The sequence below is a fragment of the Halichoerus grypus genome, chromosome 5 (assembly GCF_964656455.1).
Source record: "Halichoerus grypus chromosome 5, mHalGry1.hap1.1, whole genome shotgun sequence".
NCBI lineage: Eukaryota > Metazoa > Chordata > Mammalia > Carnivora > Phocidae > Halichoerus > Halichoerus grypus.
Genome location: NC_135716.1, coordinates 186306880 through 186326263, shown reverse-complemented (window position 1 = coordinate 186326263; position 19384 = coordinate 186306880). Strand labels below are relative to the sequence as shown.

Genomic DNA, 19384 nt, shown 5'->3' with positions numbered 1-19384 from the left:
GCCGCCCCTGGGCCTGTGCCCTCTGCCACGGGGCTCCAGCACGGCCGCGCCATGGGAGGGACAGGGCCGCGGCCACGGAGGCCCCCCCTTCCACCGCCGCCGCCGGGCCAGCAGGGGACGGGAGAGGCCTGCGGCCGGTGGGGGGCGGGGGGGCTCGGCCTGGGGCGCCCGGGAGGCGTGAGCCGGGGTCCAGCGCGGCAGCGCCTGGGGGCCTGGGCGGCAGGAAGGGGAAAGGTGACGTCATTGCCGCCTGGAATCTGCTGTTTGGAGGCGTCGCCATGGAGACCGGAAGGCTGGGGCGGGTAAAAATAGCAAACCCAAGAGGGTGTGCGTTCCAAGAACTCGAGTCTCTGAAAAGAAAGGAGCCGTGGTCTTGTTTCTCGCGGGGACAGAGGCCCCGGGGCGGGGGCCGGGGAGGGGCCGCGGCGTTTCCGGCTCCCGGTGTCCCCGCCGCTCCGGGAGCTTTGTCCCCAAGCATGGTGCGGGGAGCGACAGGCTCAAGGCACAGCCGTCTGGAAGTCCCAAGCACGCGGGCTCCCTGCAGGCGGGGGCAGGGGACGATTAGCTGGGGACTCGGCTTGGCTGGGTTTCCTCCCGACTTTTCCTTCGAGGCAAGAGGAAGCGGAGGGCTTCCCACCCCATCCAGGCCCAACCCCGGGGCCCCCGGCCACCAGCCCCCAACGGGGCAGAGTTCAGGGCACCCCAGCCCTCCCAAGCCGCCGGCCCCCGATTCTCCTTCCAGGTGGGGCCGTGCCCTGCCCTGCTCCTAGCCACGCCGGGAGAGGGCTTGGCTACCCCTGAAATGCCCGGCACATCCTGCCTGCATGTCCCTTCAGCTGTGTCCTCTGGGGGTCCACTGTGTCCTCACGGGTCACCCTCAGTCCCAGTCACAGAAATGAGGCAGGGGGTCCAAGGTCCCCGGGCCCCTCTCCTCCAACAGCTGAGGATAGAGAGTCCTGGGAGGCGCCCCTGCAGCCGCGACGGGCTCCCTGGGCTGGCGCCCACCTCCAGGAAACATGGCTCTCCTCTGGGCCGTTCACCGGGGGGCCTCTGTCCTGACCAAAGTGAAATCTGGTTGTTGCTCCTCCCAAGAGCACAGGTCCTGGCTGAAATGTGTCTGGGCTTCGGGTCATGGCTGACCCAGGTGTCCTCAGAGGAGCCAAGAACACTGGGCAGTGGGTGCCAATGGGGGCGACTCCCAATCCAGAGAGACAGGAAAGCCCGTGCTCCTCCTGGGGGCAACGACCAATGTTGCCCTGGGGAAATCCCTTCCTTTATTCCTGAGGCTGGGGCGGGGCTGGGCTGGCACCCACTGCCCTCCAGGGTGCCACGGCGGAAGGACCTGCAGTCTCTTCTGTGCAGAAGACAGGCTTGTTCTCAGAGGGGTGTGGGCTAGGACCGGGGCAGGGCAGCCCCTCCCCCTGCACGGGGCGAGGGGGGCCCTGGGAACATGGGGGTCTCCGCTCTTAGGCCCAGACCCCCTTGGCTGGTGGTGGTTGGTGGCTGGAGCAGGAGAGGGGAAATGGAGCCCCGTGCAGGGGGAGCTCATTCCCCCAAGAAATAGCTCACATGCCTTATGTAATGAGTGAGCTCACTCCAAGGCCTGCCAGGAATGACGGCAGGAGGGCGGGAGGGGGCCTGCTCAGGGAACCAAGTGTGTCTCTGATTTACAATTTACAATTTTCAGGGAGAGAAGCCTGCGGCCTTGCCTCCAGGAGAGAGGGGCCCCGGGCCCTGGGGCCCAGGGTGGGAGATGACAGGCCTGGGTCCTCCTGGTGTGGGAGGAGGCCCAGGAGGGGCCCGGTGCTGTGGCCAGGCCTGGGGTGCAGGCCCGGCTCCCCCCACCAGTCAGGTGCTGACAGAACCCCCGTAAGTCATCTAAAATTCTCTCGGGAGCATCTCAGGGAGCCTTGGAGGAGTGGGCACTCTGTCCTCGCCCTCCTGCACTCCCTCCTCGTCATGGGACGATGCTGCTTGGAGGATGTCTTCCCGTTTCTTCCTTCCCCGCTGGAGGCCCAGCCCCTCCCCACCGCATGGTCCCTCACCTTTGGTGTGTGGCCCCCCGCCTCCTCTACGCTGGCTCGAACCCTAGAGCCAGCCCAGTCGCTCTCTCTCCTGGAGGGGCTACCTCGGGCCCAGGGGGTAAAGGCTGTAAGGTAGCTGCGGGGGGCCCTGGTGCTTCTTGGGGCTTGGGGGTCACGAGCTCAGTGCCTCTCAGCCAAGAGGGAGTTGGGGGTCACCGGCCACACCAGTGGCTCATCTCATCAGACTCTGTCGGTGGGTCAGTTAGTTCACCAAGATGTAATGAGCGCTGTCCACTCGCCGCTCGCTGCTAGAGTGACAGAGCCCCCGACAGGCGGAGGGCAGAGAGCACCAGGCAAGAGGAGGCTGGCTCCAGGGCCCCAGTGGGGGGCACAGGGGGGCTGAGGACAGTGCTGGGAGCCCAGGAAGTATGGCCGGAAGGACAGGAAGGGGGCGGCTGGAGGGGCCGTGGGCCCACGAGAGGGAAGATGGGGCTGTGTCCTGGTGCTGTGGGGAGGGGCAGATGCGGGAGAGAGGGGATGTCGTCATTGGTGGGTGTGGGGGCCCAGGAGGTGGGACTCCCTCTGCATGACGGGAAGGTGGGCTCCGTGCCTTACCCAGCTGCTGGGGAGTAAAGTGGCTGTCTGGAGGGACGGGCCTGCATGCAGGGGCTCCTTGCTGCCCCTCCCTGGATGCTGGGATCACTGGGGTCTGGCCCTCAGAGCGCCCACCGGCCCCTGCCTGCTCATCACAGCCTACCCGTCCAAACCCTGCAGCAGGCTCCCACCCCCTGACCACATGGCGTCCTGGGCAACTCCCAGGCGGCCCCGAGCCTCATCGGGCTCTGTTTTGACAGGGGGACCGTAGCACCCCCTGCCCAGTGCTGGGAGGGAGCCATACTTGAGGGGGCTCACGGCCTCTGGCACCCGGATCCCACCTCTTCTGACCACATGGCCCTTCTGTTGTAACCAGCAGTGTGGCTGCTCCAGCCCCTGGAGGACCATCTTTGGAAGGTGCTGGTGGAAAACTTCATGCAGGCAAGAACTTGCCCTTCCTGCCCCATCGGGTTCCCCATACCCACCTGGTGGCACTCAGCAATGTCTGTAGGACAGAGGTAGCGGGGGATGGGGTGGGTGGGGGAGGGTCCTTGAAGACCACTGGAGATGTCCAGGCCCTGGCCTGGCCCTGACTTCACCACCTCCCTGCAGCCTTGGGCCCCCACCCCTCACGGTTTACGTGGAAGATGGAGGCTTGGACTGTGGGTCGTGAGGCGGCCACCCTGTGATCGGTGCGGTGTGGCCAGAGCCCTGGGCAGCCCATGCCCAGCAAGGTGCACATTCCAGAGCAGCACAAGATGCTTCAGGGGACAGGGTCCTGTAGGTGGGGGTGGGGCCGCAGGGCAGACCGCCCACACAGGCTCTCTGTGCACCCCCCCAGGCTGAGTCCTCTCTGGACTGCCCCACCAGCTGAGGACACGTGCCCAGAGCCAGGCTAGCAAGCCCCTGAGCTCGGAGCCCTGGCGGGAGGTGTGTGGGGGGGTTGGGTGTCTGCTTCCCTCCCTCATTCCTGCTCAACTCTCCTGCTGTTGCTGCTCAGCCTCCAAGGTGCTCTGTGCTGGCCGAGCTCTTCCCCCCGGGAGAGGGGGTTCCAGAACCACCCTTGCCTCTCCAACCTGCGTCCTGGGGCCTGGGCCAGGCCCCCTTCCCCCACCCCACCCAGTGTGGGCCCAGAGGTGGGAGCTAGCAGCCACCTGGCTCCCAGGCAGGACTGCCCAATGCCCTGCCCAGGCTCCCAGGAGCCCCATCCAGCTTCATCCAGCAGCTCCGGCCAAGCCTGCCATGGTGGGGGCTGCCAAGGTGACAGAGCCGTGGAGCCCCGGGATAGTTGTTTGGCATGGGAAAGGTACCCCGCTTTTCCCTCCTCCCACCTCCAGGAAGACAAGGGCAGCTCCTGGGCAGCGGACAGGCGCATGGGGGTGTTGCCCACAGAGGGAGATGAGCAGGATTTAGGGGCACAGGGTGAGGCATTCAGCCCCTGCAGCAGTGTTCTGGGCTCACCTTCTCATTCCCAATGGCAACCAGAGTGGGACTCCCATGTCCCATGCTCAGGCGCTCTGCTCAGCTTCCCAGGTGCCACCTTGGTTGACCCCCATAAGGCAGGTCCTAACTGCATGCTGGGACCTATGTGTGACCCTGCACAGACCCTGGGCCCCACAGGGAAGGCAGGCACACACCCTCAGCCATGTGGGATGAATGGGCCATGAGGCTGACCCCACAGAAGGTCCTATAGGGAATGGGGTGGAGGGATCCTTCCTTGCCAGTATAGTCCAGAAGACACAACAGGGAAGGTCAACAAAGCCAAAAGCAGCTTCTTTGGAAAACTAGAAAGTGCAGGTCGGCACAAAGAAGAAATTAAAAATATCTATAGTTCCCTCACTTGGCAAAAACTATTATCTTGTTTTCTGATACAGGAACTGAAGGCTATAAAAGTCTAAGTACCATGTTAGCTGCATCCAGGAATTTCGACTGACACTGTTTTCATTATCATTTCACTTTAAAACATTTTGTAATTCCCATTTTAATTCCTTCTTTAATCAATGACTTATTCAAAGTATGTTCTTTAATGTCCCAAACTGTGGCATTTTGTGGAGGGAATGTGAATTCATTTTTCTTTGTTATTTATTTTCAGTTTAGAGTTCTGGCTTGTTTGTTTTAATTCTTACCAAAGAAAGACAGATACATAGATAAAAGGAACAGAAAGAACCCAGAAGGTTAGGATACTTTCAACAAGTCTGTAGTGGTCCCTGAGCCCCCCTCCAGACTCTGGGTTCAATGGCCTGGTGTCAGCCTCTCTCAAGTCTTTCATCTGTTTCTTGTCTGATTTTTCTCCACATTTTAAAATTATGTGCTCTTGCTTTTTTTAAAACCAGTTTTAGACATTATGGGCTATCACTGGGGGAGCTCTCACCAGCATCATTTGCTCCCATCTACTTTCTTTTCTTTCATCTTCCCAAGTGAGCTATTTCATAATTTTTGGTTACTGTTGTTTGCACTATTGTAATTATGTAAATACTGTTCACTGTTGATCCAAGTAGTGAACTCTGTTTAGATTTTTTCTTTGTTTTTCCTGGAGTTAATATTTGCCTTTATGTTTTCACATGCTGAGTTTTCTCTGTGCCTATAGGTAATCCCTCCTACATCTTCTGACAGGCACTCCATACAGTTTTTGATCTAGTTGAATGCATCCTATCTTCCATTGGTTCTGTGTTTTCCTGGCACTCTCTTTCCAGGTTGGTTGCTCCCTGGACTCTGCCTCTAGGCTGGTGAGCAGAGTCTTGAAGTCCCCTTCATAGAGTGGACAGCTGCTTCTTTTTTTTTTTTTTTTTTTAAAGATTTTATTTATTCATTTGAGACACAGAGATAGAGAGAGAGAGAAAGAGAGAGAGAGAGAACATGAGCAGGGAGAGAGGCAGAGGGAGAGGGAGAAGCAGGCTCCCTGTTGAGCCAGGAGCCCGATGTGGGGCTCGGTCCCAGGACCCTGGGATCATGACCCGAGCCGAAGGCAGATGCTTAACCATCTGAGCCACCCAGGCGCCCTGGACAGCTGCTTCTTAACTTGTGTTGTCATGAATCGTTCCAACTCCCATTTCAGAAAGGGCCTGTGACCTCAACTCTGTCCCACGTTGGCCTAAACTCTCAGCCCACAGTGGGTGTAAGGCCAGCTCCAAGCCTCATGTAGGCTGCTTGGTCTCCACTCTACTTGCCACTGTGGTTCATGTTTCCAGCTCTGCAGAGCTTCCTTTCCTGTGCATTTTCACGGAACATTTAAAGAGCATGCCTATATTCTCTGACATACTTTTGTGTTGCACTGGGAAGGGGTCTAGCTCCTCTGCCCTCTTGGTTGAAGTTGCAGCCTATGCTCTTGGTGTCCTGCTAGTGTCCCCTCAGGCCTCACTCCACAGGCACAATGGTAAGACTTTTAGCTGCCTCAGGCTAGAGCCTGCTCCACTGGGCAGCCCAAGCTAAGCAGGGCCGAAAAGAGAATTTAAGCTTCCTTCCCATAACATTCTTTTCTTTTTTTTTTTTTTTTTATTTTTAAAGATTTTATTTATTTATTTGAGACAGAGAGAATGAGAGAGAGAGAGAGAGCACATGAGAGGGGTGAGGGTCATAGGGAGAAGCAGGCTCCCTGCCGAGCAGGGAGCCCGATGTGGGACTCGATCCAGGGACTCCAGGATCATGACCTGAGCCGAAGGCAGTCGCTTAACCAACTGAGCCACCCAGGCGCCCTTTCCCATAACATTCTTAAAATATATTTTGTATTTTCTAGCAATCTCAAACTTACAGAAAAGTTGTAAGACTAGTACAGGAACCGCCCCCCCCCCCACCCCGACCTCCCGCAACCCTGAAGCATTTGCAATGGCTGACCTGGTTCTCTATCACACACCAAAACAAGGATGTTCTTTGACATAACCATAGCACCTCGTCCAAAGCAGGGTCACTGCCATCTAGTCTTAGACCACATTCAAGACTTTCTGGTTGTCCCAATAATGTCCTTTGTAGTAACAAGATCCAGCCCAGGGCCACATGTCACACTGAGTCATCATCTTTTTAGTCTCCAAAGGTCCAGGACATTCCTTGGCCTTTCCCTGACTGCTGAGACCCTGACACCTTTAAATGTTCTGGGCCCGTCCTTCTTTATAGTCCCTCCACGTGGGTGTCTGAGTTTCTGTCCTGATCAGAGGCAGGTTATGCTTCTTTGGCAGGAGAATCACAGAAGTGATGTATGGTCTGCCCATCCTGCCCTGTCAGTGGTGCAGGACTGCGATTGATCTGAGTGATGGTGTCCACTTAGATTGCTTGGTCACAGTGGTGTTCACCAGCATCTCCCCTGGGAACCTGCTCGTCTTCCCCTTGTGATTAATGGGAACCTTGTGTGAGGAACTTGAAAACTAGGCAAGTAGCCTATTTCTCATCAAACTTTCAACTTACAAATACATTTATTTTAATAAGTATCTAAATATGCATGGACTTGTGGTTTCCTATTTTATTCCATGATTACAGCTCATGCCTATAATTATGACCTCTGATTTGCCAGTGGGGGGCCCCTTCGAGCTGGCACACGTCCTTCTGATATGTCTCTGTTATGCTTTGAGCCCTTCAGGACTTCCGGACACAGGAAGGCGTTCCAGGATTGTCCTGCACTCTCCCTGCCTGAGCCCCGAGACCAACCGTCTTGCCAAAGAACTCTGGTTCCTGCTAGTGGGATGGAATTTAGAAACCAGGATGCAGGTTCTCTGTGTGCTCACTGCTGCTGGGGTGTCACTCCTCTCAGGCCCTCTCACCAGACAGAGCAAGGAATTATACGGATGTTTGTACAAACACATTTACATCTATAGTTTTTCTCTTTGTTTATAAATATTAAAACTTGTGGGTTCACACTGGTATTGCTAATTCCAATTCAATATGCACAATTTGTTCATCCCTCTCCACATCTTTAATTCCCATCTCTAACGGTGAGAAAACTGACTCCCGTGACCCCTCAAACCTCCACAGGACCCGAATGATCTTGCTTCTTTACTAGCAGATGCGTCAATCCTTTACTGGTCTTTGCACAGGAGATGGAAGTCATGTGGGCAGAACTTGCTCTCCCCCCTTGTTGGTGCCAGCGCTTGGCTCTGTGCCTGCAGGGGTACGAGCTTCACAAATGTGAACACGCATGAGCTGCTGCCCACAACCATCAGCCGGGGGGGGTGGCACACAGGTGTAGTGGGCCCCTGCCCCTGCCCTCTGATGTGGCTGTGCCTGTGGCCTGGACCTCCTACCTGCCAGCCTGGTGCCTGGCCAGTGGCAGGGGGACAAGCAGAGGAGTGAGCCACCGCACCGTCCAGCTGCGGGGGTGCGTTGGAGGTTGGAGGGAGGAAGGACAGCAGGGTTGAGACCCCCCACTGGGCCAGGGAGAAGACAGGGGGCCTGGTTGGCTCTGTCTAGGCATGGCTAGCCTGGCCCTTGGTGGGTGAGGGGGGCTTGACCGCTCCAGAGACTCCAACATCTTTTGGGGAGGAGGCCTCAAAGTCCACTGAGAAGGAGAAGTTTTATAGGCAATCCAGTCCCTTCCTGCTTCTCAGGGCCCTTCACTGCTCACCAGTCCCCTACCACATGCCCCCTGCAGCTCTGGAAAAATGTTGCCCCCTCCCCCTCCCTGGGACCCCTCTCCAGAGCCCTACAAAGCCAGAGGATGTAGAGGGAAGTGGCCCATTGGATCCAGGCACCACCCATCAAGGGGACCACCGGCTCCGGGCCCCCTTGGGAGTGCCTGCTTAGCCAACAGAGCAGGAGAAATTCTGTGCTTGGCTGGAAACCCTTCCCAGCCAGCCCTCTGGTGCTCCAACCACCTCCTTTGGATTACAGGTTGCCTGCGCTGTATGGAATTCAAGTCCACATAGAAGGAACTAACCGTCTCAGGGCGCATTATAAATAAACTTTTTTGGTCCAAATGTGGGCCAAGAGAATGATACCCCAAAACAAATAAGGAGTCCCTTTTCTTTGGTTTTTAAATACCCCTTCTGAGTTTTGTGTTTGCACACAGAGAGAAGCCTCCTGTCGGGGCTCAGAGAGAAGAGTGGGAGGGACAGCCCTAGGACACAGGTGAGCGGAGAGGAAGGTTCGTGCCCATGGAGGGGAGCGGTCGGGTTTTCAGACACGGAGCACTGCCCCCTGAATCTCAAGCCCATCCTGGGTGTCTCCCTGTGCCTGCCCCCATGCAGGGGGTGGGGTTGCTGCCCATCCTCGCTGCCTCCCCTCAGGGGCAACATGGGCCTGTAGAGATGCCTGGTCAGCCCCCCAGGGCAGGCGCCACCCCCTAGGAGCTCTGGACTGGGGCCAGGTTCAGCCTCCACGGGGGAGGCAGGAGCACGGGGTGAGAAGCTGAAGTCAACTGAAGGTCACCCAGGCTGAAGTGGGCACGGTCCTCTCACCTCTGCCCTGCGCTGTGGCTGTTCCTCACGCCACCCAGTGCCCAGGCCGGCTTGGGTGCCCTTGTCCTGTGGAGGAGAAGGTGCCACTGCTTAGCTTGGCGGGACTGTCCTTCTGCACTCGGGTTGAGCATAGACAGAACCCTCCCTTTGATTCTGAGTCCCCACCCCCTAGGCCTCAGCTAAGAGCTGCCTCATCTGGGGGTACCTAGCCAGTCCGACTCTGAGCCCCTGGTCTTCTCCCACCCTGCACTTTCTGGCTTCTCTCTCCCCCAGGACGCAGCCAGTTCCTGGAAGGACACACAGCGCGGGGTCTCCCCAGCTCTGCCCCAGACGCCCTCCCGACGTGTAAGTGGCTCTCCCGCCAGGGTGGGGGGCTGCAGCATAAGGGTCAGGCCACCTGCCCAGGCAGGAAGGGGCCAGGTTCCCGAGGACCCCCCCAGGCTTGGCCCTGGCCGTGACCTGGCCCGTGGGCACAGCGCACAGTCCCCGGACGGGGCTGTCTCTCTCAGGCACAAAGGCCCTGCCCCGTGGAGCCGGCAGTCCCGCACTGGGGCTGGTGGCCCTGCTGGCCGTGCGCGGCGACCGGGGCGCAGGGTCACGGGGTGGTCGGGGCAGCTCGGTCAATCGGGGGCGGGGGGCCGCTGCGCCGCCCCTGCACGGGTAGGGGCCCTGGGACACGATGCATTGTGTGTGTGCCTGTGCGGGGTCCCCTCGGGGGGGGGGGCAATCCTAACGTAGTGAGTGACCCACTTGGCGTCCCCGTCATTCTATGGAACCCGGGTCGTGCTATGTGGCGTCCCTGTCGTGTGTGGGGTTCCCCATGGTCGCGTGGCGTCCGCGTCCTGCCGGGTCCGCGAGGTGCGCGGTGCAGGCTGCGTAAGCCCCCGTCCTGCCCGCCCCTCCGCGAGTCTGCGGTTGTGGCGGGGGCCGCGTGTGGGTTTCTGGGCCCCGGCGGCGGCGGCGGTGGCGGCGGCGGAACGGGCGCCTTCCCAGCCGCGCAGGAAGCGGCCTCGGCCGGAAGGGGGGGCCCCGGGCGCCGCCGCTGCCCCCGCCGAGCTCCCTTCCGGCGGGCGGGCCGAGCGGAGCCGAGCGTGGCCGAGAGGGGCCGAGTCCGGGGCGGGCGGGGCCGAGCGGAGCCGAGTCGCGGCCGAGCGGAGCCGAGTCCCAGGCGGACGGGCCCGAGCGTGGCCGAGCCGGCCCGAGCCCCGGGCTGGGCGGTGGCGGGGCGGGGGGAGCGCGCGTTCTTGGAAGAGCCAGGCCGGGAGGCGGTCGCATTCCTGGCCGGCGCTCGGCTGAGGCGGACGCGCGGCTCCAGACGGCGCGAGGGGCGGGGCGGCGGCGCGGGGCGGGGCGGCGCGGGGCGGGGCGGCGGCGTGAGCTCAGCGCTCCGCGCTCAGTCCGAGCCGGAGCGAGCCGCCGGGAGGATGTGCGCCGAGCCCCGCGCCTCCGCCGCCGCCGCCGCCGCCGCCGCCGCCGCGCTCTGAGGGCCGCCGCCACAGGCGCTCCCGCCGTCCCGGAAGCCGCGCGCGCGCAGGCGGGCGGGCGGGCCGCGGAGCCCGGCGCGGGCGGCGGGGTGGGCGCGGGCCGGGCCGGGGCGGCCGGCGGCGGGCGCGACGCGGCCGGCCAGCGCCGCCGGGACGAGCCGGGCGGGCGCCGCGCGGTGGGAGGAGCGGGGCGGCGGCGGCGCGCCGCGCGAGGACGGCCCGGCGGGCCCCGCGCCCGCGCCCCCGCTCCTCCCGGGCCCCTCGGCCTCGGCCGCCGCGGCGATTCGCGCCTCGCGGCGCCGGCACCTGCCCGCGCGCCCCCCGCGAGCCCCGGGCCCGCGAGCGTTGGCGTTGGCGTTGGCGGCGCGCGCAGGGGCATGCCCCGCGCCTAGGGCCCGGGGGGCGCGCGGGGGGCGCGCGGGGGGCCCGGGCGGCGGCGGCGGCGGGCGCGGCGCGGGGCGCGTGGATGTGGCGCCGGGCCCGGGTGCCGGCGGGCTCCAGCGGCGGGACCCCTTCGCCCCGCCCGCCTACCCCTTCGCGCCCCCGGGCGAGGCCGAGGCCGCGGCCGTGATCGGCCGGGAGCCGGCGGCGGGGGGGGGCCGGGGCCGGGGCCGGGGGCGCCGCCGGGGCGCGCGGGGCGGCGGCGGGGGCCGCGGGGGCCCGGGCGCGCGGGAGCGGGAGCGGCCCGGGGAGCCGGAGCGCACCATGGAGGCGGCGGCGGGCGGCCGCGGCGGCTTCCAGCCGCACCCGGGGCTGCAGAAGACGCTGGAGCAGTTCCACCTGAGCTCTATGAGCTCGCTGGGCGGCCCGGCCGCCTTCTCGGCGCGCTGGGCGCAGGAGGCCTACAAGAAGGAGAGCGCCAAGGAGGCAAGCGCGGCTGCGGTGCCGGCGCCGGTGCCCGCGGCCGCCGAGCCGCCGCCCGTGCTGCACCTGCCAGCTATCCAGCCGCCGCCGCCCGTGCTCCCCGGGCCCTTCTTCATGCCGTCCGACCGCTCCACCGAGCGCTGCGAGACCGTGCTGGAGGGCGAGACCATCTCGTGCTTCGTGGTGGGCGGCGAGAAGCGCCTGTGCCTGCCGCAGATCCTCAACTCGGTGCTGCGCGACTTCTCGCTGCAGCAGATCAACTCGGTGTGCGACGAGCTGCACATCTACTGCTCGCGCTGCACGGCGGACCAGCTGGAGATCCTCAAAGTCATGGGCATTCTGCCCTTCTCGGCGCCCTCGTGCGGGCTCATCACCAAGACGGACGCCGAGCGCCTGTGCAACGCGCTGCTGTACGGCGGCGCCTACCCGCCGCCCTGCAAGAAGGAGTTGGCCGCCAGTCTGGCGCTGGGCCTGGAGCTCAGCGAGCGCAGCGTGCGTGTGTACCACGAGTGCTTCGGCAAGTGCAAGGGGCTGCTGGTGCCCGAGCTCTACAGCAGCCCGAGTGCCGCCTGCATCCAGTGCCTCGACTGCCGCCTCATGTACCCCCCGCACAAGTTCGTGGTGCACTCCCACAAGGCGCTGGAGAACCGGACCTGCCACTGGGGCTTCGACTCGGCCAACTGGCGGGCCTACATCCTGCTGAGCCAGGACTACACAGGCAAGGAGGAACAGGCGCGCCTTGGCCGCTGCCTGGACGACGTGAAGGAGAAGTTTGACTATGGCAACAAGTACAAGCGGCGGGTGCCCCGGGTGAGTGTCCCCGTTGGCTGTGGGAGTGGGAGGACACTGGGTGTGCTGGGCCCCGGGGCCTGGAAGCTGGGGGGCCCTCCTGGGCCATGGGCTCTGTCTGTGCAGTTTAGGGCTTGTCTCAGGATTTGGATCTATTTCAGGGAAATTCAGGGTAGCATCGTCATCCCCATCGACAGTGTAGGAAGGTTCTCTGGCTCGACCCCTGTGATGAGCCAGCTCGCTTGGCGTGGGTGGCCCCAGTGGGGGTGGGGGGGGGCTGGCTTGGTGGGCGGAGAAGCCTTCCTGATGTCCACAGCCATTGCCCTGATGGGCTGGGAAGGGCAGGCTTCAGCACTCAGTCTTGCTGCGAGTCCTGGGAAGTTAGATCTGGGCTGGGCCCAGGCTGCAGCCTCAGGCCTAGGTCTTCCTCGGGGGCGGTGAGGAGATGTGCAGACCAAGGCCTCCCCCCCCCCCCCCCCCCCGACAGAGGGGTTCCTGCCAGTGGTCCTCAGCAGACAGAACTGGACCCGGTGGGGCCTGTTTGTGCTTTGAAGCCTTGGGAGACAGACTCAAAAACGAAGCCAGGTGTCCAGGCCACGGTGGCAGGGGGCCGAGACTCGGCGACTCCAGCTCTGTGTGTTTCCCTGCGCCTGCCAGGGTGTGAATCCCAGAGTCCCCCAGTGTGGGGGCAAGGGCCGCTTGGCCCTGGGCTTGGGGCCTGGTCAGCGGGCACCTGGGGCCCTGAGTAGGAGTAGCTCATGGCCTGTGATTTGTTTTGGACACGCCCGTTTCCTTGTCTCCCTCTCTCTGAAACGCTGCCGGGCGGGGGAGGGCCACTGGCCCAGGCTCTGTTGTTTGCCAGGCGAGGATGTGTGTGATCCTGCTGGGTAGCTGGCTGGGTGGCTCCCAGGCCACTGGACCCTGAGGCCATTCACTGGGGTCCTCACCAACTTTTCATGGTGTCTTCCCCTCCCCAAGTATTTGTAACTTTTATTTTAAATATCCAAGCTTATAAAATTGCATACACAGAATGCTGCATTGGCTCAGCTATTCTGAGGAGGCCTAATTAATTCAGCTACTGCATCAAACTTTTTTTTCTAAATCTGTGAATAGATGCTCCCGCCCGGTTTTATCCGGGCGCCCCTCCAGCGGAGTGTCAGAGTCTCGGTGAGCAGAGGAGGGGCTGGGATGTGGGGGCCTGTTGCCTGTGCTCGGAGGGGGGCTGCTGTGTGTGCGCGTGCACATGCTTTCGGTGGCATTTCTGCCCTCAGCTGTGTCGCTGCCCAGGTGGCAAGCTGTCTGCAGACTGTGGGGCAGGGGTTGGGCGGGAGGGATGGTCTGAGTAGGGGAGGATGCTGGCAGGAAAGGCCCAAGCCTTTGATTTCAGATGATTTGGTGGTGGGTGGCGTGATGGGCACCCTATGGGAACCGGGGGCTTTTCTGTTTGGGGCGCCCGTACCTTCCACGGCCACTGTGGCCTGCAGCTGGTGGCCGAGCCGTGGCAGGCCACTTACCTCCAGCGCGGGTGGCAGAGGACCTTGTGTGGCAGGGTGTGTCTGTGTCGGTGTCCGAGTCGGGCGTGAGGGGTGTGTGGTGGGGGCTGGCCCTTTGTCACAGCCGTAGACCCGGGCCCGGCTTCTCTCGGAGCAGGCGCCGTGGTTGTGGGCGCGGCCGTCCTCCGGCTCAGGGGAGGCCCAGCCTGAGCGCTCAGGCCCGAGCGCTGCCTGGGGAGAAGCAGGACTGGTCCCTGCAGCCCGGAAAGCAGAGGCCAGAGCCTGTTTCTGCTCCGGCCTTTCCAGCAGATGATCAGGGCCGCCCTTTCTCCTTCAGTGCCTTCCCTGATGCTGCTCTAAATCTCATTGACTGATGAAACAAAAATTTCCCCCGTGACGAGGAAAAGCTGCTCATCGTAAGTGGGTGGGGTCTCCAGGCCCGAGTGTCAGCCAGCCCGTCCTCGTGGTGGTGACCTGGCCTGCGCGCCCGGCCCCGGGCTTCCTTGAGCTCCCGAGTGCTCTCCTGCTGGCTCTGCCACCTCGGGGGGCGCTTCCCTTGCCAGCTTTTTCTGCTTGTCCTGTTCTTGGGGCTCTGCCTGCTTCCTTGGCTCTGTGACCACGCAGTTGGGAGTCCTGGGGTGCATCGTCCTCTTTAAATCTCCTAGCACAGCCATGTGCTCGTCTGTCTACATGCCGAGGGCACCACGTGAGGCAGGTATCAGCTCAGGGTGGGCGGAGATCCCCAGCTGCCCAGAGCCCACTTGCTCCGAATGGAGCTGCCTAGGAAGACCCCCCCCATCCCCTCCCCCCGCCCCGAGCCCTGCCTCTCTCTCATTGCTCCTTGTACTTGCCTTTGACAGTTTATTCACGGAATAGATCTTGAATTTTTTCAGTTGTATGTTAGGTTAGTTTAACATTTTTGATTTACTAAGGATGAGGACAGCAGGGAACAAAGAATGTGCTGGAATCCTCTGTGTAGGGGCCACGGCTCCCCTAGGACCTTGGGTTCTGGTGAGGCCACGGGAGCTGGAGTGCGTTCCAGGCTGTGGAGCTGAAGTGCTGCCCCAGTCTCCTGCCAGCCAGAGACCGGTCAGCCCTCTGCTGCCACCTGTGCCAGGAGGGGCCTCCGGAGTGCTGGGGAGCCGCCTCTGAGCCCCTTCCCCCCAGGCTGCTGTCCTCGCTGTCCTGCAGTGGGCCAGTCCAGCTGGGAACCCCATGGGGCTGCTCCCGTAGCCTCATTACATCTCTACTGGCTGTGTGACCTCGAGCCAGTTGCTTAATCTCTCTGTCTCTGTGTGTTTCCTCGTGTGTGAAATGGGGACTGTAGCAAGCGGTGTGATGGTGACGTTTTATTTCTTGAGGGTGTTCAGGTGTCCAGTGTCAGGTGGGGTGGGGATGTGTCATTTTGTTGCTGGGGGAACACGTGGCAGGAGATGGGGACTCGGAGCCTTCTCCACTCTTGTTCTGCCCACTTGGCTCTGTCCCTTCTCTTGGGCTTGTCTCATGGTATTTGGACTGAAGTGGGCCAGTTGTCCGGCCGTGTAGATTGCCGGCAGAGGGGGACATCCGCGCTGCTGGCTTGGCTGCTGCGTGGGGCCCGGCTCCTCACCCCGCAGGACGGCGCCTTGCTGGGTCACCAGGTGTTTCCCTTTTGGGCCGACCACAGGGCGGTGCTCTGCCTCCCTGGGGCCCGCGCTCCAGAAACTGGTTCCTTGGAACTGCTGTTTGTTCTGCGGGGTGTCCTGATTCTCGGGTTGGAGAGCCTGGCCTGGGTTTGTTTATCGTGCCCTTGTCTTTCAGACACCCAAGTTCTCAGAGGGGGCTTGTTGTGTGGGCCGTTTTGCTCCAGGGGCCCGCTGTGGCGTGAGTGCCCACGACTGGATTTGTCTGAATTCCTGACATTGGAACAGTTTTCTTCATGTCACCTGAAACTTCCCTGGTCACAGGGCAGTGTTTTCTCAAAGCAGAGACCCGGCCGGCAGCACTGGGGGCATGGAGTCTTGTGGTCCCTGTTGGGGACTGACTACAGCTTTTAAGTCCACAGGCCAGGAAGGGGGTTCCAGCCTGTGGACACTCCCCTAGTGAGATGTGGTTTGCTCTTTTAAGCTGAAATTGTCTTGGGAAGGAATGCTGTCAAGAATGTTCCATCAGGCTGGACACAGACTCTGACTTGCGTGCTTCACCTGGGACCCCTCTTTCATGGGGGGACTGGCTTTACCCTGATGCCATCTGTTGTGCCCGCAGAGATTTAGAGGGTCGGTTGTCCCTTTGTCCCCTTGTTTTGCTGTAGGCTTTCGTGGGGTTCCATGGTGATTTCCTGGTTCCAGACGTTTGGCTGAGAAAGTGGGGTGCCATCTCAGGTGATGCTCTGAGGCAAAGTTCCTGGACGGGCCTTGGCCTCCCCCCGCCCGGCCATGCAGAAGGATGGGGTCTGCGAGTCGGTCTGGTCGCCAGGGTGAAGGCCGCAGAGTGAAGGTTGGGGAGTCTTCTCAAATGGGGGATACGACAGCTTGAACAAGGCCTCGGGTTTCTCACCACGCCCTGTAGTGGGCCGTGCGAGAGTGAGTAGGGCCTCCCTGCTGGCCGGGTGCCTCGGCCTGGCTGCATGTGCAGAGCCGTGTCTGGATGGTCCTCCAGGTGTGGGCTCCCTGCCCATCTGTCTGTCTGCTCCTCTGTCGGCTGTCCTGCCAGTTTCCAGGACCCCTCTTTGGAGCTGGGCCAGGCCCCTAGCCTCTTGGGGTTTCCTCAGGGCGGCAGCTGGCCGGGGGCAGCAGGGTCATTGGGTGACCTTCGCCTCTGTTCCTGCTCCCTCACCGGGGTCCCCCAGTCAGCACAGGGCTTCGGGAGTAGGGTCACGGACTCTCCGCGTCTCGGTTTCTCAGCCTTCCCTGCAGCCGGTTTGTGTAATGCGTGTCTGAGATGTCGGGCGAGGGCAGACAGGCCAGGAGCAGGAGGAAGTCTGGGGGAGTGTGACCGAGCCCCGCCCCACAGCCCTGGCTGCGGGGAGCTGCGGGGGGGGGAGGTGGTGCTTCCGGGGCCAGCCCTGGCTGTCTGGCGGGAGGTGACCGCGGGAGGTGGCGGGAGGTGGCCGAGGCCGGCGGCCGGACTCTTCGTGGCCCGGAGACTGTTACACAAGCAGCAATAATGTGTCTCTTTCTAAGGATTGCGAAAGTCGGGAGGATTTCTCCACTGGAAGAATTATGCAAGTTTCAACTGAAATGTTTTTAAAAAGTTTCTTTGTTTTGAGTCAAAATATAGAGGCTGAATTATTTCCTTCAGGTCTGTGAGAGCTGCAGTGGGAGAAGGCCTCCATTCTTGCTCAGGCCCTCGCCCTCCTGGTTTGCTGTCCCTGAGGAAATGGGGAACCAGGGAAAGGCGGGGGGGGGGGCATTGGGATGGAGCCCGGGCGTGGCCTGGGGGCCATGCCCATTGCTCCCCACTTTCTGTTTACTGACCGTCTCAGGTGTGGGGGGCGGATCAGAGTTGCAAAGGGACAGGAAGTCATTTCCTGGGGGTGTGGGGCTGTGTGGCGGGTGGCTCCTCCCTGCATGGCCTCGCGTGGTCTGGAGCAGGTTTCGGGTGGTGTCGGGTTACCCGTGGGAATGCAGTGGCATGGGTGGCAGGGATCTCAGGGGGCTACGTATGTGGTCCCGTTGCGTGTGCGAGCGCAGCACAGGTCCTCGCCCTGCCCCACCTCTCCGAGGCTACCCTCTCCCCCAGTAGACCAGGTGCGGTGTGTCCAGGCAAACTCGGGTCATGCTCAGGAAGCCTCTAGCCTGTTCCCAGGGCTGGTGGTGGGGTCAACAATAGCTCTTAACGCTGCTCTTCTGGGAATAGAGGGTACGATTCTAGAGGACAGACTGGATGCCCGTTTTGCTGCATTAGATTTACTGTGTTTCTAGGCAAAGTCACTGCAAGAGGCTCAGCGAGGTGGGGTGGTCTTCCTGGTCACAGAGCTTGGGAGCTGGTTTGAGAGGGGGCGGGAGGAGGGTTTTTTACTTCTGGGACTGGCCACTCCTTGTGTCTCCTTATTTACTGATGTGAAGGACCGGACTCGGGCATGAAATCGAAATGAGATGGTGGGGATGAGAGGAACATCGGAAGAAGGACCAGAGTGGCTGGGGCACCTGCAGGGGGAGAGAACCCTCTGGCTGTGTGCGGGCCTGCTGGTGACCGCGGTGCCCGTTTCCTGCAGTGTGCGGCCTGTGTGCTGCTCTGGTCTTTGCTAGAAATTCTTGTCCCTTTGGGTAATCCTTGTGTCTTCCGTGCTGGTGAAACAGATGGGATGCTTCAGGAGGAGTCTTGGCATGAGCCTGTGAAACAACTGAGGTTGTCTTGGTATGCGGCGTTTGTGTTTTATCTGATGTAACTGTTTTGACTTGGAAGGAATCAAAGGACGCGACGACTTCTTGATTTTGCAGCTCTAGGTAGTGATTCAGGAAGTCTCCGTGTGAGCCTCCGGGCCGCGCAGTGCGCAGTGGTCGGGCCTTCCCCCGGTCTTGGTTCTCTGGGCTACCCTTGTTGCGGTGGGCCTGGGATTTGTGTGTTTGTGGTTGTGTTGTCAGCCTCATGGAGGGGGCAGGTTGTCACGGCTGAGTCCCCAGTTCCGGGCCCGGAACAAATACTCCTTGAATGACTCACAGAGGCATGAAATCACTAGTTGTTGGGGGTTTCTGGGCAGCTCTGCTCTTGACAGGTCGAAAAGGAAAGGTGTAGGAACTTTCTCAGGAGCAGAGTTACGTCCCTTAGGTGTCATTCGTCCTGGTCGTGTTGTGTGTTTTGAAGAAGGTGGCTTGCTTAGGCCTATGGGGGGTGCTTTAAACCCGGTTTGAGCCCAGATGCTTGGCCACTGCTTTGGAACGAAGGTATTCTCGGTTCTGGCTCTGGAGCTGGACGAGCCTGGCTGTGGTGCCCGCCTTGATTTGGCTTCCGCTGGGATATTAGCTGGCTGTTCTGAAAAGAGACAAGCATGTCTTGTTGAGAATAGGCTTCCCTGGGACCCCCTGTGTTGCTTGGTGCAGAGGAGCCCGCTGTGGTGGGGGGGGCGGCAGGCGTGCCAGCCCCAGGGCTGCTGTGGCTCGGGCAGCCCCGGCCAGGGGCTCATCCTGCCCTGACTAAGGTTAGCCAAGTCGTGGGGGCCTGAGGTCCCAGGGTGCCAGTGGGGCTCTGGTGTGGCCCTTCCTCTCCTGGCCCGACCCCTGAGCCCACAAGTGAGGTGGCAAGTGGGGGTGACAGTCACACGATGGCAGCTCAGCCACGTGTCCCAGCCCCTGGGTCTGACCCTGTGGGACGGGGTGGCGCGAAGGAAGGGGGCTGAGCCCGCCGGGAGCACATGAGACGTGGGGGTGCAGGTGGTGGATGTGTTTTGGGGTCCTATGCCGGCTGTCAGGTTGTTCCTCTGTCCCAGACCTGCCTGGAGCCTGGGCCCGGTGGCATGTTCTCTTCTGCACCCTACTCTCCCCAGCTGGGCTGTGCAGCTTGTGGAGGGAAGACTGAAGGTCTGTCTTTCATGTGCAGGAAAGGACGCCCAGTGCAGCCCCAGCCCCACACTCTGGGGGAGCACAGCCACGCCTAGCGCGGTAAGACTAGCGGGCTGCCTGGGTCTGAGGCTGGGGCTGTCTGGATGACCTGTGAGTCCCTGTTATGGGGGGCCCGGTCTGCATTCCATTCCCTTGGGAGCAGAACCAGCCTCTCATGCCCTGTCCACGTCTGTCTGCGGTCAGCTGTTCTTTTTGTGATCCCAGCCCACGGTGCCA

General features: G+C 61.4%; 1 protein-coding gene across 2 annotated transcripts in view; it reads left to right on the top strand.

Annotated features, from left to right (window-relative positions):
* Positions 1-11132: 11132 nt before the first annotated feature.
* Positions 11133-19384, top strand: part of SKI (SKI proto-oncogene) — a 72059-nt gene continuing 63807 nt past the window's right edge. The window contains exon 1 of one of the 2 annotated variants that reach the window (XM_036089574.2): positions 11133-12156. In XM_036089574.2, the coding sequence (XP_035945467.1) occupies positions 11188-12156 (969 nt within the window). In that variant the 5' untranslated portion in view covers positions 11133-11187. The remainder of the gene's footprint in view (positions 12157-19384) is intronic. The other variant, XM_036089575.2, reaches the window with a different exon arrangement.